At 44.1% G+C, this 27,600-nt stretch overlaps 1 protein-coding gene across 1 annotated transcript in view; it reads right to left on the minus strand.

The window, feature by feature from the left end:
- The window catches only part of HS1BP3 (HCLS1 binding protein 3), a 55,804-nt gene that overhangs the window by 12,069 nt on the left and 16,135 nt on the right, over window positions 1–27,600 (minus strand). Inside the window, exon 4 of the mRNA XM_054630355.2 lies at window positions 25,593–25,806. Within this exon, the coding sequence (XP_054486330.2) occupies window positions 25,593–25,806 (214 nt within the window). The remainder of the gene's footprint in view (window positions 1–25,592; window positions 25,807–27,600) is intronic.

A 27,600-nucleotide genomic window follows, 5' to 3' on the forward strand; every position in this document is an offset into this window, starting at 1 on the left:
CAGAAAAGAAAATTTAGAGGACAATAACCTTTGGGTGAAAAGTCCAATTCAAACTAGGCTGAAAGAGAAGCAGTCCCTAGGACGACATGCCCTTCCAAAGTAATTGCCATATTTCAGAGATCTTCACTCTCAGCAGCCCTGGCACTGCAATTTCTAGGGTAGCCCCTTTTGAGTGCCCCTTCCAGTAGAAGATCTGATCTTCTCTGCAGAGAGCAGGTCAGGTTTCAGCCTAGAGCAAACCCAATTATCAGCACTTAACATGCCATACTCATCAAAAACTAAGAACAAGGTCAAAAGATTACACACACACTCCAACTACATTAAAGAGTCTTGTAAAATCCTCTTCCAATTACAGCTGCGCACAAAAGCAGAGTCCAGTTACTTCCAGATATTTTCACAAGTTTATTATCAACAAACTGGAACTCACAGATGGTATTATCTTGCTGCCACCACTTTGTCACAAATGCAGCCTAAGAGCAAGCACCATGCAGAACCTAAACATTGCTTTATTTGGAAATATACCCTATTTGATACTCTAAAGGTATCTGCAGGTGTCAACAACTACTGTTCATGACAAAAACTTTCATTTTAAAGCAGCAGGAACTTTAATGATTTTCTGCATTCATATTCATTAGGGATATGCCTTGAGTAACTTCTGAATTTGAGCAACTTTTGAAAGCACAGCTCCAAGAACTGCTTCAAAGTGAAGCATTTGCAGAAGACCCTTCTTCTAAAACCCTTCTTCTGTCAAAATCTAAAGTTATAATACGTACAGGCAGCTTTCACCCAGGATACTACACAAACTCAAATCCATTGCTTTATTAACTGTAGTAAGGGATTTATCACTCAAATGACCCTAAGTATTAAAGGTAAACCAAACAACAACAAAACTGGAAGAATGGTAGGTATATACAGGAGCCAGTACATTGCCAAGCAACAGGTCTCCACCCCAGTGAAGTTAGCAAGGAATTTACTATTAGTTAGCTCAAGTTTTTGCAGTGAACAATACCAGAATAGTGGAAACACCAAAGAAGAGAATCATAAAGAGCATCATACAGCATGTAAAACAGAAATAATGGAACTGAAATGTCCTGGTAATGACCTTTTGTGTGGTCTGGCCACCAAACCAGCCCACTGACACGGGCTCACTTTCTGTTTGGCCAGGGGACTCCACTGGCAGCTACAGGGCACAGGGCCAGACCCGCTGAGCTTGACTGGTACCGGTAGGAACGGGAGGAAATTGTTTTTCTGCCTTCAAGTTGTTTCCCTTCACTGCCCTTCTAAGGAAGCCACTGTTGGACTGCCAAGTAATTCCAGCATATCCATACAGGGCCACTGTTGAGGTCAATCCCTAAGTGGGAAACAGGATTCCCATGGTTCTGTATTTAGCTGTGCCAGCCCAGACTGCACTGCTGAGCAGAGGTTAACAGATGAGAAGGGGGTGTGGGAAGTTTAAGAGACTGTCTGAGGTTCTGCAGCTGGCCTGAGGCTGCATCTGCCTGCCCACCCATCCCCTCTCTGTATATTGGTGCTACCTCCCCATAAGCAGGGCCCAAGGACTGCACTGGAGCCAAGCTGATTGTGAAGCTCCAAGCAGGCAGGCATGCAGAGGAGAAGCTGCAAGGACAGCTAATTCCATGATCATGATGTACCAGGGTGCAGTAAACTTGTGCAGGAATGTAGAGTCTTTAGAGAAGACAGAAATGAAGGAACATTAAGTCTTCCAAAGTATTACTGTATTCAAACCCTGCACTTCAATAGCACCTTCTTCATACATCATGCTCACAACCTTGGCATCTGACATTTTGAAACTACCAGCATCCAGCTGGCAGAAGATGACCCATGTTATTGCTATTTCTTCATTTATGAAACAAGTGAACTTTTGGAGCATCACTCTAGTGACTTTTAAAACCTTAACAAAAACCAAACCAGCCCTAAAGATGACGTGATCCTTTGTTCAGCAGAAACTATTTACTCAGTTGAGCCTACTGATGTCTACACAGGAAGCACTGAAACACTGTGAAAATAACTCAAATAACCCTCCTGTCTCCTGCTCTAACTAAAAAGGAGCCTCCTAAGTGACTGTACATAAAGAATGACCTTTTAACTGACATGGACCAAAACTGGATGATCAAAAGTTAGAGTACATGAATCCACCTAGTCAGGCTGCTGGAACACTCGAAAGCCCAGCTGAGAATCCTGCCTCCCATATGATCCTCAAATCACCCATGAAAATGTCAACAAAACCCTGTATGCAGCCACTTTCATACCCCACTCACTTTGTGAGCACAGCTCTCCTGCTACTGTTTACTGACACAATGTAGGTCACTCATCTGGCAGCCTCCAGGTCTCCCTGGCACAGCAGCAATGCACAAGAGCTTTCTGGTCAGCTGTGGAAAACAGCCATGAGGATGACTAAGGCACTTCAAAGTCAGAAGATTTCCAGACCTGTGTGTGACAGCTGTTTGTGAAACACTGGAACTACAGATCCAATGCTGGGTGACCCTGGTTTAAATCACAGTGTGTCTACTGTCTCTATACAGAGAGGAGTCCCTGCCCCGTGCTCACTGCTGGGTTAAAACAGTGAGAGTTGGAATCAAGAGCATGAGTAATCTCAGCATACAGGCAAAAGTCTTCAGGTGTTATTATTCTGAAAATATGACCATATCTTTTTTACAGAACTAAAATTATACTTCAGAAAAGGAGTGCTACAGTAATATTAAAAAAAGACTTATTCAGAATATACATACTTATATATTATATATACAATATATATAATATATACTTATATATTAGACATACATACTTCTACATTAGGCATCCATGGAATTTTACAAGGGAAGAGCTCACTAATATAAATGGACACCCCCACTCCCACAGATCTATATTCAGGCTTGAACAAAAGAGCTACAGCCAGAATAGCAGCAATATTTGCACATCTTCTTGAAAACCATGTCTGAAAAACAAAGATCCTATACAATCGTTTCTGCAGAAAACAAAATGTCATCTGCTGCTTTCTTTTCACTCAACAGTGCTCGTTTTCCAGAGCTGCCTGATAATAAAAGACAGGACAAAAGGGGTCATTCTCAATTGCTCTGGCCGAGGGATGCCCAATAGAATCTCTAAGCCCATCAGCTCACACAGCCTCACTCCTAAGCATTAAGCTGCCACCACAAGTGCTGGCTGCAGGGATACTGTACCTCACACAGCAATCTTTTTCTTGTGGACATCATGCTAATTTACAGGATTTTAAATGGCTTTGGCATGTCCCAAATTAAGATAATGTGTAATTGATGGAATAAATCTCCAATTAGAAATCATTTGGAACAAGAGTATCCAGTTGCAAAGTTTGTCTGCTGCTGCTCTGAGATTAGGTCAGCCTTGGATTATTGTTCCAGCAGAGCAGCAGACAGGAAAGAAAGCCTGAAGGAACAGATTTTCAAGAGTTCAGCTCCCATCCAGGGACCTGCTTCTGTGGAGAGATTTTTCTGAAGGGCTCAGAACTCAAGAGTACCTGTTCTTCCTAAACAAAGGCAAGCTGTGTTTATAATCTGTCCTCAAGTTTTCTGATTATATCCTTTTCCAATGTAATTTGAAAGCAGATGAGAAGACCACAGATGGACAACTTTTGTTTAGTACACAGCTCATTAGCAATAATCATAATAGAGAAACATTTCCTAAAATGTTTTCAACTAAATAACTAATAAAACACTCAAGCACTCATAAACCTGGCAAGGGAACTGGGGTTTGAGACTAGATTGCAAAGAAGGAAAATTAACATAAAGGAAATTTCTTTATAATTTTCCTCTGATTTTCTGGACTAAGCCAGAGTGTAAGACTTGCTGAAACAAGTTAAAGAACAACAAAAGAGAAGTTTCAAAACATAATCATGACTAAATTAAACCACAGTGGTACAGAACAAGAGAAGCGTAATAAAGTTGTCAATAATGATGTGAAAAAGCCAAAAATACTCATTAGTATTTTGGGTTTTGTCTGCAAAGCAGCAAAATGGTAGTTCCAAGGTTTCTGACAGCAGTGAAATTTTTCTTATCCTAACACTCATGCTAATGATGAACATTTTCAGATATGCAATACCAGATAACATGAACTAAGATGTTTTGGAAAAAATTGGCCAGGCATTTTCTGCACCCTGGATGTAACTACTCAGCACAGTTTAGAACTCCAGGGAAGTTACACAGGGCTAAAAATAAAGCTATTTTAGAAGTCAGAAAAGTTAAAAAAGTAGAACATAAGCATGGGCCAGTGAACATTGCCTTGATGCTCAGTAAAATTATAGAAAGGCAGATTATCAGATATAACCAGTTAGTAATTAAAAGAGCCATGAAAAGCATTCATTACTAAAATCTGTCCAGAGTCATGCTATCTTCTTTTCATCAACCTACAGCCTTGATTAATAATGGTATCTTACCCCAGGTGTGACATAGAAATCCTGTAAGTTCCCATAATTTCTTTCTAAAGCAGGAGCAGGACAAGGGAAGTTTCTCTCCTCTGGGTCCTGCAGACAGTGATCTCACTGCACCATTGCAGGAACCTGCTTCTCTGTGGAGATCCTGAGCCATCTCTGCATTAACTTGGACACTCAGATGCCACAAGCAACAGGGGATAAAACCACAACACTCTTTTGGTAGGACAAGGACACGAGAATATTATGTCTGTCTATGAATTAGTAAAAGAGCTACAAGGCAAATATGATGATGATAGCATCAGGGCATGATGCATGCCAGCTTTTATCATGCCCTTGATTCTCTATCTGTATGTCTGGCAGAACTTGATTTTAAATTGATAAAAGGAGAGAAGCATTGATTTTTGCTCTGCTTCCCTCTTCTGGTGCACCTTTTTTTCCTTAGGTCCAGCCTTTACAATTTCTGCCCAATTCCATCCTTTTTCCCCTTTTCATCCTTCCTCCTCATTTTCCCAATGTTTCTGGCCAGTATCAGACATTTTCCTGCTCCACCTCCAGAATCTGCAGTGCTGCCTTACCCTCCAGACTGACAATAAGGCCTCCTTGTCATCTTGAACTCCCTCCTTCACATCATGTACCTCTTACTCTCCAGACCTCTGTTCTGGACTCTTCTTTTTCTGCTTTAACCCTGAAGATTATTATCATTGGTCAAATTACGCTTCTGAAAAAGACCCCAGGCAGTAACTGAAGGAGAAACAGGAAACTTCACTCAGAAAGCGGGAAAATGCAGATGAGAAAAGGTAAGGGGAAAAAAAAGGGATAGAACTAAGCAGAGGTAACAGAAGGCAAAACAAGAGAAAGGGGAGAGGTTGAAGCTGATCACTAATGATAACTAGCTGTAACTGCTAGCCCCTAAAAATAAACAACATTACTAGTCAGTTTTCAATAAAAGGCAAAATTCACGTCAAATCTTAAATAAATGCAATAATCTTTCTGAAGAAACAAAGCTTTATCAGGAAATAAAATGAGGGAGAACAGTTTGCACTTAAAAAATTCTGCAAGACATTATCCCTTGGTTTATTTCCTTTAAGGTAAAATTCAAGCTAAAGGAGTTACTTTCAGGAACAGTTACATTTCAGGAGTTACTTCTCAGGAAACTTTCTTTCAACCCTATAAAAATTGCACTCTAAGGAAAAAAAAAAAAAGCCATTCCCTTACATTATTTAATGATTGCTGCAGGTCTGTAGCTCCAAAATGAACAAATTCTTGAGTAGGTACTGTGTTGCCTGTTAAGTGATGTCTATATGCAGTATACCTCAGCAATAAAATCTGCCACAAGAATTTAAATTTGACCACTGTAATGAAATCAACCTCCCAATATCACCCCTTTATGAGACATTCTTCACAAACATCCTGAGAAGCTTCACGATCCAAGTCACCCAAGCTGAAACAGCATGTGAAAAAAAAACTTGCTAGTAAGCATGTTTTCTGCCACACTCTCAACAGATTTGGGAGCAAACACTTTAAAAGAAGGCCTCACAAAAAGGGAGTTAAAGGTATAAAGTATGCAATGTCATGTTGAGAATTCTTACAAGTAGCAGCTATAAGTGACAAATGCAAATAGCAACCGTTTTGGAGAAGTGATGTTTCTTCTACACTGAAATGGTGAAACCTGCTCCCCTCCTGAAATGAACATACTACTGTAGCTTCTTGTTAGATCTGTTTTCTGAAAAAGCACTGAACATGTGAATAGTTGATACCCCATTTTCAGATGTGTTGGGCACTCACACCTCATGGAACAGTCGAGTCACAAAATGGTTTGGGTTGGAAGGGATGTTAACATCACCTATTCCAACCCCCCTGTTGTGTACATGGACACCTGCCATTAGGCTGCTCAGGGCCCCATCCAACCTGGCCTTGCACACTTCCAGAGGTGGGGCATCCACAGCTTCTCTGGGCCAGTGTCTCACTACCTTTACTGTGCTTATATCTCACCTAAACCTACCCTTTTTCAGCTTAACACCTGAAGTTTTATAAAGTGTCGTCTCACTACAGGCCTTGGCAAGGTCTAATCAGCAACTGTTTGCTTCAAAGGACAGGCAGCCTGTTTGCAACTGCTACCTCTACTTAATAAAGTTTTAATTTTGGGTTATTTAATCTTTACCTCCTCACAACAGAATGCAGTCCAGCCCCCTGGACTCACACTGTGCTCCTCAGGAGGAGATAATTTCCACTTTGCTGCTGCCTCACCTGAATTCCCTCCTGACTACATCCTACAGCATAGGGGGCACAAGAGCCCAGACTGCAGACTCAACTCCAGCTTTTCTATATGTGAACAGAAAAGCTTCAAATAGGATAGAGGATGTTTGCATGAAAAACTTCTGGCCTCTCTAATCCCTGACACTCCATATAAAATTCAGTCTGAAAGGAACCTTTCCTTTTCCTTGCTGGTACCTGCACAGAACAACCCCTAGCCTACAGAAAACCTTGAGTGTAACATTTTGTCTGACATACCTGCCATAGCATATCTAAAGAGCTTAGGAGAAGCTCTAGTCACCAAGGCAGTGAGCAGATTCCAGCAAGGCCAAGCAGGACTTGCATCAACTCCAGGAGGGATGATGGGGCTGAGCCTGGCTCCCCACTGCCTTCCCTCCCCCACATCTTGCTGCTCACAGAGGTCACTTCTTCCTCTTGGCTGTGCCATGGGTAAAGCAGACCTCTCACCACAACTCAGAGATGGCTCCACAGGAGCTACAAGAGAGAAGGACACAGTGAGACATTGTCAGAGCTAAATGGCACTGCTGTTGCAGACACAGTGCCGTGCCCTGGCTGCTGCCTCTCCTGCTGATCACGACACCAAAACAGCTTCCTTGAAAAGAGAACACCGCTTTCCTGCCTACAGGTTTCTTGTGATGATTTCTTTTTAAAACAGAGGTAAGATAAAATTGCTCTGGGTGAAATATTGCCTGGGCCATGGATATACCTATTGCATGAAGCAATTCCACTTGTGATGCTGCAGACACTGCTGGAGGTCAGGCTGCAGGAACAGTCACACCAGAGAGCACCCCAGACACAATCCCTCCCTCCTAAGCCAGAGACTGAGGCTCTGCAGTGGCAGCTGCCCAGGGGCTGCTTTCTGCTGCCTTCTGCTTTCTGCATTTTTTAAATTGGATTCCTATTTATGATTTTATTGTTAACTAGCTTGATTTCTCAGCAGAGAGTTTTTGCAAGGTCAGTAATTCCAGGGGCTGGCACTGAGCTCAGTGTGCCAGTGGCTGGCTGCCAGGCTGGAGGGGGGTCCAGTGGGGAAGCACCACAAACCCCTTGGGGAGCACAGTGGGGCCAGGCACTGAATCACTGGAACCTGCTAAGCCACAACACATGACTGAAAGAAGAAATGAGCAGTCTTCACAAGTGCTCTGGCTTATGCATGTGATCCAACTCAGTGCTGGTGTTATTTGGCAGCCATGACAATATTCCAAAATCTTAACAAAATTCACTCCCCTCCTACTGGCAAAAAAAATCTCTGAACTCAGCCCAGCCAGAGGACACTTGCTATTCCCTCAGCACTCTTCAGAGCTGGCAGACAGATGATCTCAGGCCTCCATCTAGCATCTCACATCCCCAGAGGATTATCACGTGACACAAACAACACGAGCCTGTAGATCCACACAAGCGGCTCCTTGCAGATCCCCACTCCTTGCTCCTGCTCAGCCACCTGATGATCTGCTCCTGCCCACCAGCCCTTGAGATGGCTGTATTAAACCCTGAAGATTCCTGTGCTGAAGGGTGCAGCAAGAAAAATGGATCAGGGACCTTTTCTACCCACAGACTGTGGGTAGAAATGCTGGTAAACACCTCAGGCTCTCATACCCCAGATGACATGAGATCTCAGGCTTGTGTGGGGACAAAAACCAGCAAACATAGAGTTCCAACAGCCAAGGAGAGCTCTTTCCAGGCTTAGCTACTGGTCACTCACAGGGTGAGCCAGGTTTAGCTACTGGTCACTCACCTGTGAGCTAACTTGATCCTTTGGGTCAGTTTGCTGACTCACAAATCCTGAATTCATTCAAAGAACATTAAAGCTCTATGCTGTGAAGAATCTTGTACCATCTAGTAAGTTGGAGATGTGAGAAATTACCTGAGGTTTGCTAAAGGAGGATCTTTGGTTGAATACAGAGTGGGAACACAAATTGTATCACTGATGTCTGTCAGTAAGAGGGATGACTGGAAAAGTGCTGAAATGATACTGATGAGAGCAGGGGAGTAGCAACTACAAATAACTGCACAATGTTCCGAGCTTTTACTCCCTTGTGTTACAGTGGCTATGGCAGTGTTGGAGGAAGAATGATCACTACAGACAGAAAATACAGACCCAGGGCACTTCAGGATTTGGATCCATAAGCAGAAATGCTACAGCAGACCTTTCACACACCAGACAGCGAGGACAGAGAACACCACAGGGTCAGTGTGGTTGTAAACATACAGTACATCAAAAAAGCTTCAAATAGGATAGAGGTCAAAATGCTGATTCACAGGGCTGACTTCTTCCTGTAGCCAACCCCTTCATGCTGCCCACCCAGCTCCTGGCCTCACTCCTGTCTCTCTTCATCTTCCTTTGCTTTTCCAAGAAGGGACATTGGTACCTGTACTGGGTTGCATGGCAAGGTTTTGGTAGCAGGCAGGGGCTACAGGGATGGCTTCTGTGAGAAACTGCTGGAAGCTTCCCCATATCTGACAGAGCCAATGCCAGCCAGCTCCAAGAAGGACTCCTCAGTGGCCAAGGCTGAGCCCATCAGCCATGGTGGTAGTGCCTCTGTGATGGCATAGATAAGGGGGAAAAACTATTCTGCAACTGCAGCCAGGAGAGAATGAGAATGTGAGAGAAACTGTCCTTCAGATGCCCAAGGCAGTGAAGAAGGCAGAGAAGATGCTCCAGTGCCAGAGCAGAGGTTCCTTTGCAGCCCCTGGTGAGGCAGCTGTGCCCCTGCAGCCCATGGGGGAGCAGAGATCCACCTGCAGCCTGTGGAGGATCCAACCCAGATCAGAGGGATGCCTGAAGGAGGCTGTGACCTTGTGGAGACCCCAATGGAGCAGCCTCCTGGCAGGACCTGTGGCCCATGGACGGAGGAGGCCATGCTGGAGCAGGTTTGCTGGCAGGACTTGTGACCCCAAGGGAGTAGGATGTGAGGAGTCCTCCCCCTGAGGAGAAGGAACAGCAGAGACAACGAGTGATGAAGTGACCCCAGCCCCCATTCCCCATCCCCTGCACTGCTGGTAGGGAGGCAGAGAAAAGCAGGAGTGAAGCTGAGTTCAGGATGGGAGGGGTGAGGGGAAGGCATTTTATAATTCAATTTTATTTCTCATTGTCCTGCTCTGATTTGTCTGGTAATAAATTCAGTTCATTTCCCCAAGTAGAGCCTGTTTTGCCTGTGACAGTCACTGGTGAATAATCTCGCCCTGTCCTTACCTCACCCCATGAGCCTGTCATTATCATTTCTCTCCCATGCACAGCTGAGGGGAGCAGTGATGGAGTGGCTTTGGGAAGATTTTGATACTGAATTCCACAGCAGAGGTGCAATGAACACGGGAGGCAGCACACACCTACACCTTGTGCTGAACAAGAGGGCTGGTCCAGGAAGGACTTTATCCATACTTTAAAACACTTGGCCTTGGTTTTCCCTTGCTCTTGGTGGCATTCTGGAATTAATGTTTGTTCTGTACCTGTTTTTAAATTCAAAGTGCTTGAAATGACATGAGGGTTGTGCTAGAGCTCTGCAAAGTCATAGCCTGAACTGGTGCTAATGACATGCTTTGGGCACAGAACAAAGGCACATGGGGGTGTTTGAAGAAGCAAAGGCTGGTGTGATGCTGCAACAGGACTATATATGGAGGGAAGCTTGATGTCCCAGTCACCTTCTAGAAAGGGTCTTTGTGAGGCGTTCTGGGTACCAGCCCCTTCCAGGAAGAACTGATAAGCAGAGAGCAGAAAGGAGACTGCTGTCCTTTGCCATGTTGTCCATCTGGCTGTAGGGCTTAAGGACACCTCATCATCTTTCATAATATCCACCAGCAGCACACAATGGCACCATGGCAGCATCCCCCCTGTGAGCAATGGATACAATGGGCTGGGTAACATCTCCAGCACCACCTCCCAAGGGCAGCTAAACCAATGTTTACTGACAACAAACCACAATGTTTGGATAGCCCCAAAACACCTCACAGCCTTTCAGAATTCAGTGTCTTTGCACTCCTGCATGTCAGGACATGCCAGCATTGTTCCTTTACAGATCAGGAATGAAATCTGGTCCTGAAAACCAGAAGTGAGCTATCTGCAGCCTAAACAGGATGTCTTTGAAATGAAAAATTGAAACTAATTCTCCTGAGACTTTGGTGTACAGTTCTAGACCATGTGCTTCTCCTTCCTTTTCCAGCATCCTGCATTGTGTGGCACTGCTCTTGTCTCTTGGCAGCATCACTGAACAAACAAAAACAACTCCAGTGAGGTCAGGGTTTGGTGTTACAGCCCCTGAGGGACGAAGTGAGGGTTAACCTTCAGGAGTCTCTTGAGAACACATTTGCTTTTTTCCAAATTACAGCTGGGGCCATGGCTCTGTCACTCATAGCCAAGAGGAGAAAGACGGATGATTCAGGAATGAGTTTCCAGGACAAGACTGTTAACACACAATGACAGCCAATGCTGGCAGATAACCCATCACACAGAGGAAAAATGAGATGTCTGCTGCAAACAGGTCTAGATAATATAGTGAGTTCTCATTAGCCATGGAGGCACAGGGCGCGGCTTTCCTCCGGCCAGTGGCACGGTGACTGAAAGAGGGCTCTGCACCCTCAGGCAGGGCTGCAGGTTTCCTCCTGCTAGTGGGGTTTGCAGTTTGTTTTATTTTCATTGGTTGGTTGGTTTTGAGGTTTTTTGTTAGTAATGGCTTTTATATGATCAAAAACTGCAGTTAGTAAAAGTTTTTGTAGCCAAACAGAACCCTCCAAAAAGAATACATCTGTCCAGACCCCTTCCTGTGCAGAGTGTTTGAGCTTATCAGTGGTACCAAGGGGCATTGCAGAAGCCTGATTTCAGTGTGAACGGGTGAACAATCTCTTTTTGATGGTGGCCAAGCTTAGGGAGGAAGTTGAAAGACTAAGGAGTATCAGGAAAAGTGAAAGGAAATAGATTGGTGGGGTTCTGCCCTTCCATCCTTGAGGGAGGCCCACCAGGAGTCAGAGGACTCCCATGCCTCCTACTGGCAGGCAATAGGAGGACACCTGGTATCCACCAGTGGAGTGGAAATGGGTCCCTACTCAGGGAGGTAATAAAAATTCCTCCCAACCCCCACCACCTATTGAGGTGCCACTTCAGAATAAGTATGGGGGCCTGGATCTAGAGGGTCAGCCAGATGATGTAGAAGAAAATGATCTGCCCAGTGAGCCTCCCAGTTATGCTTCATCTGTCAGACAGAGCACCTCCTCTAACATTAAAAAGAAAAGAAGGATAATCATGGTGGATGACTCCCTTCTGAGGGGAACAGAGGGCGCCATAACCCATTGACTGGACCCATCCCACAGAGAGGTCTGCTGCCTCCCTGGGGCCCAGGTACAGGATATCACTGAGAGACTCCCTGGGCTGATTCAGCCCTCTGGTTATTACCCACTGCTGATACTCCAGGCTGGCAGTGATGAGATTGAAAAGAGGAGTGCCAAGGGAATTAAAATGGACTTTAGGGCACCGGGTCAAGTGGTTGATAGGGCAGGAGCACAGACTGTGTTTTGCTTAGTCCCTTGGGCGGCAGAGAAAAATGATGAAAGGAGTAGGAGAGGCCACATTCTCAGCAAGTGGCCCAAGGGTTGGTGTCATCAGCAGAATTTTGGGTTCTTTGATCATAGGGCCACTTTTACAGCACCTGGTCTGCTGGAACTGGATGGGCCCCTTCTCTCTGTTAAGGGCAGAAGGATTTTAGCTCATGAACAGGTGGAACTCATTGAGAGGGCTTTAAACTAGGTTTGAAGGGAGAGGGGGATGCAGCTGGGCTGTCTGGAAGCAGGCCCAAGGGTGATAAGCCTGAATTAGGGGTGAAATCAGCAGCCCAGCTGAGGTGCATGTATACCAATGTGTGCAGCATGGGCAACAAACGAGAAGAGCTGGAGGCTGTGGTGCAACAGCAGAGCTATGATGTAATTGCCATCACAGAAATGTGGTGGGATGACTCACATGGCTGGAGTGCTGCACTGGATGGCTACATGCTCTTCAGGAGAGACAGGAAAGTGAGAAGAGGTGGAGGGGTAGCCCTTTATATTAGGGAAGATTTGGTTGCCATGGGTATTGAAACTAATGTTGAATGCCTGTGGGTAAGAATTAAGGGGAAAGCCAACAAGGCTGACATCCTGGGAGTCTGGGATGTCTGTTAGCACCCACCCAACCAGGAAGAAGAAGTGGATAACTTATTCTACAAGCAGCTGAAGAAGGTTTCAGGATCATCAGCCCTTGCTCTTGTAGGTGACTTTAACCTACCAGACATCTGCTGGGAACTTAACACAGCAGAAAAGAGGCAGTCCAGGAAGTTCTTAGAGTGTGTGGAGGACAACTTTTTGTCACAGCTAGTGGGTGAGCCCACCAGGGGAGGGATATGTTAGATCTGTTGTTTGCAAATAGAGATGGGTTGGTGGGAGATGTGGTGGTTAGAGGCCGCTTGGGGCACAGTGATCATGAAATTAAAGAGTTCTTGATATTTGGTGAAATCAGGAGGAACATCACTAAGACTTTTACATTGGACTTCTGGAGAGGTGACTTTGGCCTATTTAGGAGATTTATTCAGAGAGTTCCTTGGGAAGCAGCCCTTAAAAACAAAGGAGTTCAGGAAAAGTGGATGAGCTTCAAAACAGAGACCCTGAGAGCACAGGAACAGACTGTCCCTGTGTGCTGAAAGATGAGTCAACAAGGCAAATGTCCAGTCTGGATGGGCAATGAGGTTTTGGAGGAACTTAGGAACAAAAAAGGTGTATCATATTTGGAAGGAGGGTCAGGTCTCTCAGGAAGTATTTAAGGGAGTTGCTAGAGCATGTAGGAAAAAAAAATAGGGAGGTCAAAGCTCAGTTTGAACTTAATTTAGCAACTTTTGTAAAGGATAATAAAAGATGTTTTTACAAATATATTAATGGCAAAAGGAAGGGTGAGACCAACCTTTGTTCTCTACTGGATGTGGGAGGGAACTTAGTAACTGTAGATGAAGAGAAGGTGGAAGTACTTAACACAGTATTTGCCTCAGTTTTTAGTGGGAAGATGGCTTGTCCTCAGGACAGCTGTCCTCCTGGGTTGGTAGATGGTGTCAGGAAGCAGAATGGTCCCCCTGTTATCCAGGAGGAGGCTGTCAGAGAACTGCTGAGATGTTTGGATATTCATAAATCTATGGGACCAGATGGGATCCATCCCAGGGTGATGAGGGAGCTGACAGATGAGCTTGTGAAGCTGCTCTCAATCATTTACCAGCAGTCCTGGCCCACTGGTGGGGTTCCAGATAACTGGAAACTGCCTTATGTGATGCCTGTTCACAAAAAGGGTGGGAAGGAGGATGCTGGTAATTATAGGCCAGTTAGCCTGACCTCAGTACGTGGTAAGGTGATGGAACAGTTTATACTGAGTGTAATCATGCAGCACTTACAGGATGGCCAGGGTATTGGACCCAGCCAGAAGGGGTTTGGGAGGGGCAGGTTGTGTTTGACCAACCTGGTCTCCTTTTATGACCATCAGACCCACCTGGTGGATATGGGAAAGGCTGTGGATGTTGTCTGTTTGGACTTCAGCAGGGCCTTTGACACCGTCTCCCACAGCACACTCCTGGAAAAGCTGGCAGCCCATGGCTTGGACAGGAGCACTCTTTGCTGGGTTAGGAACTGGCTGGATGGCCGGGCCCAGAGGGTGGTGGTGAGCGATGCTGCATCCAGCTGGGGCCAGTCACCAGGGGTGTCCCTCAGGGGTCTGTGCTGGGACCAGCTCTGTTTAATATCTTTATTGATGACATGGATGAGGGGATTGAGTCTTTCATTAGTAAATTTGCAGAAGACACTAAGCTGGGGAACATGTATCCATCTGTTGGAAGGTAGGAGGGCTCTGCAGAGACACCCGGAATGGCTGGATGAATGGGCAGAGTCCAATAGGATCAAGTTTAATAAATCCAAGTGCCAAGTCCTGCATTTTGGCCACGATAACCCAATGTTATAGGCTGGGGACGGTGTGGCTGGACAGTGCTCAGGAGGAAAGGGACCTGGGGGTGCTGGTGACAGCCAGCTGAACATGAGCCAGTCGTGTGCCCAGGTGGCCAAGAAGGCCAATGGCTCCTGGCCTGGATCAGGAATGGTGTGGCCAGCAGGAGTAGGGAGGTCATTCTTCCCCTGTACTCGGCACTGGTGAGGCCACACCTTGAGTGCTGTGTCCAGTTCTGGGCCCCTCAGTTTGGGAAGGACGTTGAGAAACTTGAGCACATCCAGAGGAGGCAACAAGGCTGGTGAGGAGCTGGGAACACAAGCCCTGTGAGGAATGATTGAAGGAGCTGGGGTTGTTTAGCCTGGGGAAAAGGAGACTCAGGGGTGACCTTATCACTCTCTGCAGCTTCCTGAAAGGTGGCTATAGTCAGGTGGGGTTGGTCTTTTTCTCCAGGCAGTAACTGACAGAACCAGAGAACACAGTCTCAAGCTGCGTCAAGGGAAATACAGGTTGGATATTAGGAAAAAGCTTTTTACTGAAAGGGTGATAAAGTACTGGAATGGTCTGCCCAGGGAGTTGGTGGAGTCACCATCCCTGGATGTGTTACAAAAAAGACTGGATGTGGCATTCAGTGCCATGGCTTAGTTGAGGCGTTAGGGCATGGAGTTGGACCCGATGATCTTGAAGGTCTCTTCCAACCCAGTGATTCTATAAGATGGTTTTGAGGGCATGACACTGTGTTTTGTGTTTAATGATGCCATCAAGTATGCCTCAGATGCTATTACAGACAAAAAGCAATAAAGCAAAGACCAAAGAAGCTTAGAAGTCTTCCATTCAAGCCACTCCAATCCATTTGTGTATTGTGACAAATAAAGAGCAGTTATTACAGAAAATTGTGGTTCAGAGAGCAGACCTCAGAAAATAACCTACACTAGTGAAAATCACAATCAAGACCTTTTCCAAGCCATGTGATACACCATAGCTCACACCCACGGGGCTGAACTCTGTTACAGCCCCAAAGAGGCAGGCTGCACCTATCCAGCTCCAGGCCAGCTCCTGAACTGTGCCACCACCCAGAGAGTGCCAGCTGAGAGGAGCCAGCAGCCAGAACCTGGGGGTTTATGGCAGGGAGCATCCTCAGGTGACAGTCATACACTCAGTACTGCCTGGCACCTCCTTACAGGGCCCCAACAGCTCCAATCCTCATTTCTAAAAATGCACATTCCTCAGGCTGCCCAGAGGGCAAAAAAAAAAGGCCAACAACAGCAAATAAATGTGGTGGGTGCATGGGCTGGGATAATGGTGCACAGTAACTGCCTTGTGAGTTTGTAGCATGCTCCCCAGCATGAATTTGGCCCAGGCTAATTATTGCTTTCCCAAATGATGGCTGGACAAAGTTTAGGGATCAGTACAAGCTTAGGGCTCTTCCTGTTTTGGACATGGCCAGTTTGCTCTGGGGAGCGGAAGGATTCAACTGTTGGACAGAAGCAACTTTATTCTAGCTGGCAAAAGCAACACTACCGCTCCTGTCTGCTTTTATTTACTAGTTTAGCCACAGTCAAACCACCGACCACAGCTGTGTATTTCACTTTCATAATGAATCTTACTCCCCCTATGATCTGGACATGACTGGGCATATCAGGCAATATGGAAAAAAAGGGTTTGACTTTTACCCAAAATGTACAGAAGGTAATGGAAAGCATTTCTTTTGCTTCAACAACAATGTCATTAACAACTATCTGAATGCCATATTTCTGTGCAAAGGGAAAGTTTTCCCCAGGCAGATCTATAAAATCAGTTTTATTCCTTTTACTAAAGGGATAATGGAGAAATCTAACTTTTAAGTACTGTGATATGACCCAAGAAATTCTAGTGCAGAATGAAGAGCTGCTGAGTCCAAGATGCATCTGTCCTTAGGGCCATTCCTTTTTAATTGAAAATTCAGGTGATTCCAGACCTGGCCAAATGCTGCAAGGGGCAGCAGTAAAAGATGTGATCCCCAGGTGTGTTAATTAGTACCAATCTATAGTTATACAGCTAAATCATGCATTTTTGGCGAAGTTTTACAGATTGCTTTCAAAAATGGTTTTTCAAAAGCTGATTCTTTGATCCTTTGAAATGAAGACAGAAATGTCTGCAGCAGGTCCATGGGGAAAATGAACAATGGTTTTATTAAGTCTGCTGAATTAGGAACCTGACAGCATCAGATGAAAGGAAAAACAAGTCTCCCATCTCTACTTAAACTGAGCCCACATTCACCCCACAGACAGCTTCTTCAGTGCACAGTAAAGCAGTAGGGCAGCTCTGAATCCCTCCCTCATTAGCAGTCTGTCTCATCTATGAGCAGTTCCCTGCATCTGTTGATTAAAGATTTCCCCTGCCTTGGTGAAAGGAGCAGGCTCATCGATGAGGTAATGCTTTTTTATTCTAATTAGGGACTTGAGTCATCCTATTATTGTAAAGTCCGTGAAACAAAACATGTTTAAATCTGCCCAATTACATCATGTTGAATCCTCTTCCAAAGGAGAAGTAAAAAAAAAAAAAAAAAAAAAAAAGGCACTTCTGATTCTGTGCAGTCATAAATTTATGCTGTGGCCTCTCTAAAGGATCTCCTGCCTTCTACTCCTCTCTTTCTCAGTTAAGTAAGGACTTGCTGGATATGCTCACAGCAGCTCCTGCACACCTTCAGTGCTGCCTAGCTCTGCTACAAATGTCTGCACGTCCTGCCAAACAGGAGGGAGAAACCAAAAACCAGGAGTTCACTCAGAGGAGTATGGGAATTATTTGAAAGCTGGTACCAGCTAGTGGCAGTGGCATTTCATTCCAGTTCCCTGATATTACTTGGCTCTACAGTTCTTCTGTATACAGAAAAATGCATGTTAACTTTTATTCCTTTAGTACATTGTAAACAATGAACCAGGTCTGTTAAAAATCCTGTGAAATCTTTATCAAAAGGAGACAATATACTTTGATAATCTGGTCAAATTCCAAGCTGGGTATTTGCATTTACATGGGTGCAATTCTCTCTGCATTTCCAGTTGAATTAAGTGTTCTTCATTTATAGTGCTGCAATGCAGTGTTGCATGAAGCAATTAAGTCCTTGCTGCATTTTACCCCAGGTGAAGTCACATTTGTGTTCTGCTTGGAAGCACCACTGGATGGTACACAGCTGTAACACTACACAGACTAGAGAGCTATTTTCAGCCCTTTGGGCTTAGGATGATGGCATAAACACAAATTAACTATTTATAAAACCCATTAAAGTATATTCAGTGTTCTAATCAGAAAGAAAATGAAGCACATTAAAATAATTACTTAAACTCTTTCCCAGAGGATTCTCATGTTCCAGCTGTGGATGTACTGGAATCACTCAAGCCTGTCATGACAAAAACTCATCACTGAACTTTAAGCCAGGCAACTGCTTAAAAACCTGGGGAAATAATGACTGCACAATCTCATGGGACCAAAAATCCAACACTAGACAGGGAAATATGAATGCAGATAAGGACAATGCTGGCACGGGGAGAACTCACACAACTTTTCCTTAGGTCAGGGAAATGACTATTTCCAAAAGAAAAGAAAACACAGAGCAGCCAACTTTAGAGCTGTGACTTGTGTATCCACTCCCAACCTCTCTGACAGTGTGAATGCCCTAGCTCTGATCCCAAGGTACAGTTCTTTCTGATTGCCAGGTGCAGACATAGCAGCAACCACTTGTGCAATACACTCTCCTGAAGGAGTGCTTATGGATATGTCAACTACAAGTCCAGGAGTACCCAAAAATCTCAGTTTTCCTGAGCATAATTCCATTCAGTCTGCCCTCCCAAAGAAAGCCATGAGAAAAGAGGGCCAAGTCCTTCTCATATCCAACTTGATTTTCCTGGCTGGGAAGTACAGCTAGGAAGGGGTCTCAGTTCCACTACTCAGAGCCACACAAACCTTTGTAGAGTTATCTCAAAAGAACAGGTTTCTGCCACTCAGAAGACTTTAAACAGAATGAATATGGATGAGTCTGTGAGATCCAGCAGTTAAACATGGTTTCATTTTCCATTGTTTCCTTTCGATCTCCCTCAACCTCCCATTTGTGGGGGCACAGAAAGATTTTCAGTAAGGAAACACATTGGAAGCTGTTCTCAGGAGATGGGATTGGTGGCAGAAAAGAAAGGAAAGCCCTCTGCATAGGAAATACCACTCACAAAGCACCTATAAAACCAAAAATATTCAGGAGATAAACTGAAGGGACTGAATTCCTGCAAGGAGAGCATTCCTGCCAACCTGCTTTACTCCCTAGACACTCAGTTAAAACAGTCCAAGGAGAGGCTACAAGGTTGCCCCTAAAAAAGGCTGAGACCAGACAATTTCTGAAAAGTGAGGCAGGCTTATCCTCTAACTGGTTAGGTAATACAGAATTTTTGCTCCCTTTTCTCCTTCTCTCTTTGATGGAGAAGAACACTATACCAGACTATTATCTTTGGTTTTCAGAAAAATTTCATCTGTCAGTAGAAGACCAAGAGGGTTGTTTACTGGGATGTTGTGAGTTGCCAATCTGACAGCAGCTGGATTGGAATTGTGACAAATACTTGTGTCACTTGGCAAAGTGATGGTCAAGCATGCCTTGCAACCTAAGCTTGTGACTCAACAACTGACAGAAAATAGAGATTTGCCTGTTTAAATCTCTGAAGGCCTCACAGCTGTGAGCACAGATACACACACTGCTAGGAAAACAAAGCTCTATTTTGCCATTCATTGTTTTGACTATCTGAATTTTGTTAAAGAAAAAAATAACCTGTACCTTCACTCTTTGATGTTTTGACACCTTCACTCTCTTTTAGCTGACCAGGACAAACAGACAAGTTGTTTTTATGCTGTGTATAAATCCTACTGGATTCAGAGGGGAAGCAAACACGTACCTGGCTGGACCAAAAGGCAGCTGTGAATTTGTGAGTGGCTGAGGAGCAGGATGCCTGAGGAGTGGCAGCAATACAATCCTGCCAGCCAAGGACCAGAAGGCACAGCAGCTGAATGCACATTTTGACAAGTTTGCTCCAGACCATCTGTCCAGCAGACAGCAGCTGCGCTGCAACACCACTCCAGCCTGCAGAAATTTTCTTCCTTGGGGGGGAAAATCCATGAGCAAGTACACTGCCCTCACCTATTACAGCTCTGGGCACTCCATCAATAAAACCACTTGGTTTTATTGATGGAGTGCCCAGAGCTGTAATAGGTGAATCCTGCTGAATGCAGGATTGTGCCCAGAGCTGTAATAGGTGAATCCTCCCGAATGCAGGATTGCCCTTAAGCTGATTTCTGCCTCTCCATCAGCCACTCTCAGCTGCCCAAGGTTTCTGGCAGAGGAAGCAAGATCAAATGATGCCACTTATTTCTTCCCCAAAGACAGAAGGCTGAGGCTGTTCTCAGCTCTTCTGCCACAACAGGGAAGAGGAAAGGAAAGGGAGGACTGGGATCAACAACTCAGGAGTCAAGCTCTAGCCTGACTGCCACTAAGGGGCTGGGAAACACAAAGGTGTAGGATGCAACCCAGAAACAACTTCTGGCTTGTGTGCCAACCTACCCTCCTCCTGCAGCCTGCCTGGCTCTACAGGCTCTGGCAAGGCCAGGGCTGGCTCCTGGCTGCTCATTCCCTGCCAATCTGCTGCTCCAAGCCATCACCTACTTCATCTGCAGCCAGCAAAAGCACCGAAAGCCTTAATAATCTCCTTACCAACTAAACCCAGCAACAGCAAACCTCTAGCACTAGAGGTGCTTGAGCTTGACCCCAGCAATAACCAGCTACAAAAAGACTTAAAAAACCCCTGGCAGAAGACACCCAAAAGGTCAGCCCTCACCAGCCCCATCCCTTCCTAACTATTGTCAGGACTCAGCTGTGTCTGTATTTAAACACACCAGATGCAAAGCTTCCACCTACCCACGTGTCTGTATTCCTCAGGAGAGGCACAAATTTGGATGAGGAGAAGTCATAAGGAAATCCTCTGAAACAATAGTAAAGGCACAGAATCAAGATAGAAACTCTCCAGGAGCCATGATGAGACAGAAGAACTCTTGCCTAGGGAATACTCACCTCTGTGCAGTTTGCCAGGAAAAACCTATGCCTGGGGAAATACATGCTGTCACTGAAAGATTTAGGGAGGCAAAGGAAAAAGGACGGAAGGGAGGAACCCTGTGTGGAGGAGAGGCTCCTACAACGGCTGCAGAGAGCTGATGAAGACAGGAAAAAAAAGCTCAGGAAAAGGTGGGTTCTCCCAAAGTGGTGAACAAATATTACCTCAGAAGGTAATTGCAGCTGAAGAAATGCATGCACTGAAAGGGCTGCTGCATGTTTTAACCCACGAGGCAGCCACACTCCTTTTGCAGAATTGCTGCTGCTTTGTTCAGAGGAGCTGGTTCACAGTCATTTTAATCAGCTGCTGTCTGAGGTTTTTGGAATGAACTGAATACAAGTACTAAATTCAGTTGTTGTGACTACAAAGTGGGAGGAGAGGGATGCTAAAGCTCTTGGCTTCAAAATATAAACAGTGGAACTCTGTATTTCACCCACAGAGGAAGAAGACAAAACCCAATTCAGTTGCTGTGATGTGTTTTTAACTAGCTTTAAGAAGAATACCTGGAAATGTGAACTTCATCTTGCTTGAATTAAGCATCCAAACTGGATGCCTGACCTGTCTACAGAAAGTCAAGCCCTAAGGTAACTTGAGGGCAGAGTGGAGTAAAGATGGCAGCAGGCAGAAAGCTCTGTGGGTAGAAGAACAGGGGCCATACTAGTTTTTTGAATAATTTCTTCACAGCCTGGGCCTGAGCACAGGAGCTCAGTTCAACAATTCAAGCTGTTAGAACAGCCCCTGGTACACCCTGGCTTGGGACAACCTGCCTTCTCCCAAACCATGCCAATCACAGCCCAGGAGGGAGCCCAGGCCAGCAGGCACTTGCATTCTGGACACAGCCAGCCTCACTGAGAGGACAGAGAATGTCATAGTACAGCCACAGCCAGACACTGCCCAGTCAGCCCTGGCTGAGCACTGCTGCTGCTCTGGATCCCTGCTGCACACAGCTCCCCTCACTCCCTGCCAACCTCCCTTCAAACCACTGGCAAATCACACCTTTCTTCCATTGCAGAATTTTCAACAGTACTATCAAGTTCAGGTGAATAGATCATCCAACTTGTGCTTCTCTTCCAGGCCTTGTCCTTCAGATGTATTAGCCTCTTTCAGGCTGCTCTTGTTTCTTTCATTCCTAAAGGCATGTCAGTTGGAGAACTCCCTGCAACTGAGACTAGCCACATGATATTATTTTGCAATTTATGAGGAAAATCCTTCAAAACATTTTTTAAAAATACTACGCCTTTAAAAACTCCAATACCAAAGCACCATGGTGGCCTACTAAGGATTTAAAAATACGTATCTGCAAATGGTGAGCTCTATGGATTTAAAGAAGAGTGACAAAGAGTGGTGACAAAGCAAAGTCAATATACCTAATATTGTCCCTACAATGGGGAGTTAATTATGTTTCCTACTTATCAGGGAAATAAAACATTTTAACAAAGGAATATTATAGTGATTTTGACTCAAGAGAAAAAAAAGGAAACAAAACCCCAAACCCAAGAGATGCACCTTTAAAAAATGCTATGAGAGATTTACAATGACTTACAAGTCACTGTATACTTAAAGTACTAAGAAGAGTGAAATAGAGCTATAAGTGTGCCACTGCTACAAACGTGAGTATACTATAATTCATTCCCTTATGCACAGGTGATATCAAAGAATAGTCTTATTCTGCATTAGGAGTTATTTTTCCTACAGGACCTGTATATTCTGTCCAAAGCTGAAAAGATTTCTACAAATGTCCAGGAAAACCTGCAGAGTAATTGGTGACAATACACTGGAATACCAGTACTCCAAACTATCAAGAAAGGCAGAAGGTGAAGAGAACATATTTCAATGAATTTCAACACTGCATCCCACAAATATAAGTTAATATTTAGCACCTTTTATTCTAGGAAGAACCTGGCTTCTGGGGTAAAAAAATATAAAGGAGGAGGCTTGTTAAAAGATGAAAACTTAATCAGAAATATCTATTGTTTTTGACACGTTCCTGGTTTGGAAAAAGAGCAAAACCCCAAGCCCTCCTCTTGTTAAGAGGAGCAAAATGCTGTTAAGAGTAAGAATCCTGTTAAGAGTAAGAATCCCAGAATCATTCTGCTAACACAGAGAGAAAGCTTTGAGGCATAAGAACTATACAACAGAGAAACATGAAGTTTGTAGATCATCATTAACAAAACAACAAAAGATGGGGAGCTGAACTGGCAAGTTTGTAGATCATCATTAATACCCACAAAAGATGAGGAGCTGAACTGACATCAAAGAGCAGCTCAGACACAGCCCTGAAAGTGAGGCAGACAATCAGCACCACTGGGATGTCTCTTCCAGGCAAAAGGAACCAGCCCATTATGAGCTTCCACCTGGATGGACACCAGCAATACAAAACCAGAAAAAAAAGCCCCTAGCTTAGCATTTTACCCCTAAGGCCTGATATTTAACTGGATACTGGGTGGTTCAGCAGCACAGCAGCAGTGCTGGGCCAAATCCAACTCACAGCCTTCTGGCCCAGGAGAAGTTGTTACCAAATGAAGCATGCTGACAGCATATGGAGGCCTGTGCTACTGGAGCAGTTTCATCCTCATCCAGAAAGCAAAAAACCTGTAAGATTATGCCAAACACATGATTCAATTTAGGTTGGAGCTCTGCTGCTCAAAGCACTCTGGACACCACTACTTCACAAAATGGACTGGCTTGTTTCAGTGCTGACTCTACTGCTTTCCAAAGGTTTTTCAGAGGGGAAAGGAGCATGGATTTTTTTTTTTTCTTTTAAACCTGAATTTACTAGGCACTAGGGGACAATTTACTACTAAACACATTTATCTATCTGCTTCACCTCCTGTTTATTCATTCCCATGCCAAAGTAACTTCAAGCACATGTGAAGCACTAAAGCTATGGGGCTTCAGCACCCTCTTCAAAGCATGCAAGCACCAAACATTTTAACAGGCACAGAAGACCCTAAGATGTCCCCTGAGAACTGCCTATCCACTGACTACTAAGCTCCTGCCTTTGGCCTCTCACCTAGACACCTCTTACTAGAAGGCACAGAGCTGGGATACAGTGCTGATGTACAATCTGATCTCCATTGATGTGAGCTGAAAATAACTTCCATGGAAGCAGGATGAGTTGCAGGAGAACAGCGACAATGAAAAATCCACCTCAGAATTCTTGTTTCCACTTTCATGTTTCTGCCCCAACACTGCACATGTGAGAATCACAGAAACAGTAATAAACAGATATGGAGATGTCTTTTATAGATAGCCAGCCACTGCTTTAGAGTGAAAAACATCTGACTGCATAACTGCTGCTGCAGAGCTGCAGCTCTGTCCCAGTGAAGACCACACTTCTTATATAAATGAAGCTATTTTGATTCAGTAACAATTCTGTACTTGGAAGGAATGGAAGCAATAAACTAAATGAGGATTAAATACCAGGTCTTGTCATCCTTCAGTGCATTAGAAGACCAAAATAATCAAGATTTTCAAATGCTATGTCAAGCTGTGCAGAGCAGAAAAGCAAACTTCTTGCTTGTTTTGGCATAGCAAGCTTTTTACAGCTTCTATTTGTTATAAGTTGGAAAATATAACATTGCATTTGCTAACCCAATAGATCATTTTCCTATCCAAAAAAGGACAGCTGCTTTTGTAAAAATACAAACTAAGGACCATTTTGTGGGAAGTATTGCTTTATCTAACTTCTTATTGTAAATAGTTACTTAAATTTTTTAACTCTCCTTAAACAAAAGAATAATTTTGATGCTGAGTAATTCAGCACATTTTATCAAAAGAGTAATAGTTAATGTTTTTCTGGTGAATCTTTTCTGATTTAAAGGATTAAATACTTCAAGTAAAAAGGACAATATCTGGGCATCCACAATTACATGATTATAATAGCAGGAGGAAAGTCCAAATGGTGCTTCCAGTATTATTCATCTTATTTGACCAAACTTAGTGTAGGAGACTCTAGCTTAGACCTAGAGTGAATGATCCCCCAGAAATTATTTAATGCCACTGGGAAACACCAAGAGAGGGGTCTGGCTTGTTACTCTCAGTTACTTCCTATTGCTATGCAGAAGCATTTTGAAAGCACAGTCTAGATCCAAGACAACACTCAGTGGTGGCTGGCTCTCTGGGTGGCTGGAACCATCCACTTGGGTCAGTCAGTGCTTACTGAAGATCAAGAACAGCTACACCTTCTCCACTTGGACATCTAAAGCCTGAGACACCCTAAAAAGTAGTTGATATTCATGATCCGAGCACAGAAAAGCTTAATTTGCTTCCAGAGTTTAGTAGAAATCAGTTTGGAATTCAGTGAGAAATTCCATCTTGAAGGAAAGAAAGTAACTGGCTGAAAATTACTGGACACACAGATACCAGTATCAGGAAGCTTTGACCCAATTACTGTTTCTCAAGCTGTTCCTGCATATGCCTTAGTGGCATTTAGCATCTGACACCTTCAGACAAAGGAAAAAGGAAAGAAAAGGCACAAGTGAGCTCAAAAGCAGTTCCAGACACTGTAATCAGAGTGTCCTGTGTACTCCAGAAGGCACATCCACTGGGTGCTGGAGGGCTGATGCTCTGTGGTGGAATCCTGCAGTGCCCAGCAAAATACCTTCTGTAGCTGGGACTGCTACCAAGGCACTCATCATGTCCCTGTCACTTCAATGTCCTGAGGGATGCACTGAAAAGGCACTACCAAGTCTCTTCCCTCTATCAAAGCACCTCATTCATGAAGTGTAGAGGCCCCTCCTCCCCTGTGAAATTTAGCAGTGTGGGGACAGTGACATACAACAGCCTTATTCAGAAAGGCTGAAGTCTAAATACCTAATTTACAGGATTTTAGGCATACCTGATTATACCAAGAGGGTCTAAAATTTCTTCTTCTTCCTCATCTCCCTCTTCTTTTTTCTCCCCTTTTTTGACATCTTCCACTGATAAAAGCTGTGAGATTAAGTCAGGTGTCTTCTCCTCTTTGAAAAAATCCAATGCCTCATCTTCATCTTTCTCCCTGTCATCAGGCATGTTTTTACCCTTGAAGTCAATGGCACTGGAAGATTTTGTTCCTGCAAAACACAATAATGGAGGCAAAACTGAGTATACAAGATAAAAAATACAGTTTTTTAATACCTTGCACTTGTTGCTGAGAGTTTTGTTTAAGGAATGAAGGACATGATCAGCTTTTGTGAAATTCTTTCAAAACACTCCCACTGCTCCCTTTATGTGTCATCCTGTGTCTGATCTGTTTACTGATTCAAAATAGTTAAGTAGAGAAAGATAGAGGAAATGAACTTTATCTGAGACACAGCAGCACATGTCAAATCTGTTATTTATGTTCCTTCTACAGTCAACAGAAACAATAGAATTTCCACGTGGTGATTCATCCCATCCAAATGAAGTCATGTGAGTTTCTCTCTGAAGTGCTTATTTCTCTTCTACTGGCTACAGAGACACTGTAAATACTCTGCATAGATGTAGGTAGCTAACTTTCACATAGCTAGTAGAGATAAAATCCTCTTTTTGATACAGTTTAATTAACTTGGGTTAAAATTAGAGCATTGGACAGCATGTTTCTACAGCAGCTCTTCAGTTTACACTGAAAAATGAAGCCTGAAGTTCTAACACCCTTCAGTATGCAAGATGCATCCAGCTCAGCAAATTCAGCCAACTGAAAAATAAAACTAAGTCTTCTCACCACACTTGTTCATGCAAAGAGCAGCAGAATGAGGAGAAAATGGTTCTTTGTTGGGGAGTTTCTGAATGTCCAGGGAAGCAATTTGAAATCATGAGCCCAGGTAAAAAAAAGGCTACTGAAAACTGTGATGAATAAAATTCATGGCTACACCATTTTGACTGTTGAAGTAACATGGCATGGGAGACTCATCTCACCCAGCTTTTCATGTCTGCATCTGCCAAATCAGGGTAAGACTGACATTATTCTAATGCAAATTCTGATTTCACATTACTTGCACCCAACCTGCCCACAGAATGAAGTCCAGCCTAGTTTACCTACAGATGTGCACCATGGTTAGGTTAACCAGCAAGCAAAGATCAATCAACATAAATTCTGAATACTCTGTGCAAGGGATCTGCTTCCAAGAGAATACTGCTCAGGGAAAAAAAAGCCCAAACAAAAACCTTACTACCTGGATTTTGCCATGCATTAAGCAGCTTTGCCCCCTTTGACTTTAGGAAGCTCCCAGTTCACAGAACTAATCTGGCCACACCTGACACTTCTGCAAAATGGGCTGTTTACACTTGTTAGCTTCTTGCAACTTCACTTAAAAGTAACCCTCCACTAAGAATCCTGCACAGCACCAGGCTGGAGTACTCGCTGTTCAGCAGCCCTCAGGTGAATTAAAAGCAGAGAACTCATATGTTCCACCCATTCAGTAACTCCCTGCTATGCCCAAGAGACAGCAGAAAAGAACTGTAAGAATCACTAGACAAGACAACAAGAGCTGGACATAAAGCTAAGGAAAACTAAGAAAAAAAATTAAAGCAAACTAAAAAGAAGAAAAAGCTAGCTATAGAATGTGTTTAACTAACAAAGAATCTGTCTTCCATTTAAATCTTTCCCAGAGTAAATAATTTGCAGGAAAACCAGACAAAACATGGAAGAGTTGCTCAGTAAGAGAAACCCTGAACTGTCCCTTTAGGGTCCATCTCCCCACTGACAACATATGACTATTAAGCCTTCTAAACTTACATGCTCTGAAGTACAGCAGGAAATCAGGGACAGGCTAGCACAATGCTTGTTTTGAAGGTACCTATCAACACCTGTAAATGAGGCAGGTGTCCATTTAGAGGAGGGAGAAACACTAGCAAACATGACTGTGCAGCACTGTAAATGCACATGA

Source organism: Agelaius phoeniceus, chromosome 3 (genome assembly GCF_051311805.1).
Source record: "Agelaius phoeniceus isolate bAgePho1 chromosome 3, bAgePho1.hap1, whole genome shotgun sequence".
In the NCBI taxonomy this organism is placed as follows: domain Eukaryota; kingdom Metazoa; phylum Chordata; class Aves; order Passeriformes; family Icteridae; genus Agelaius; species Agelaius phoeniceus.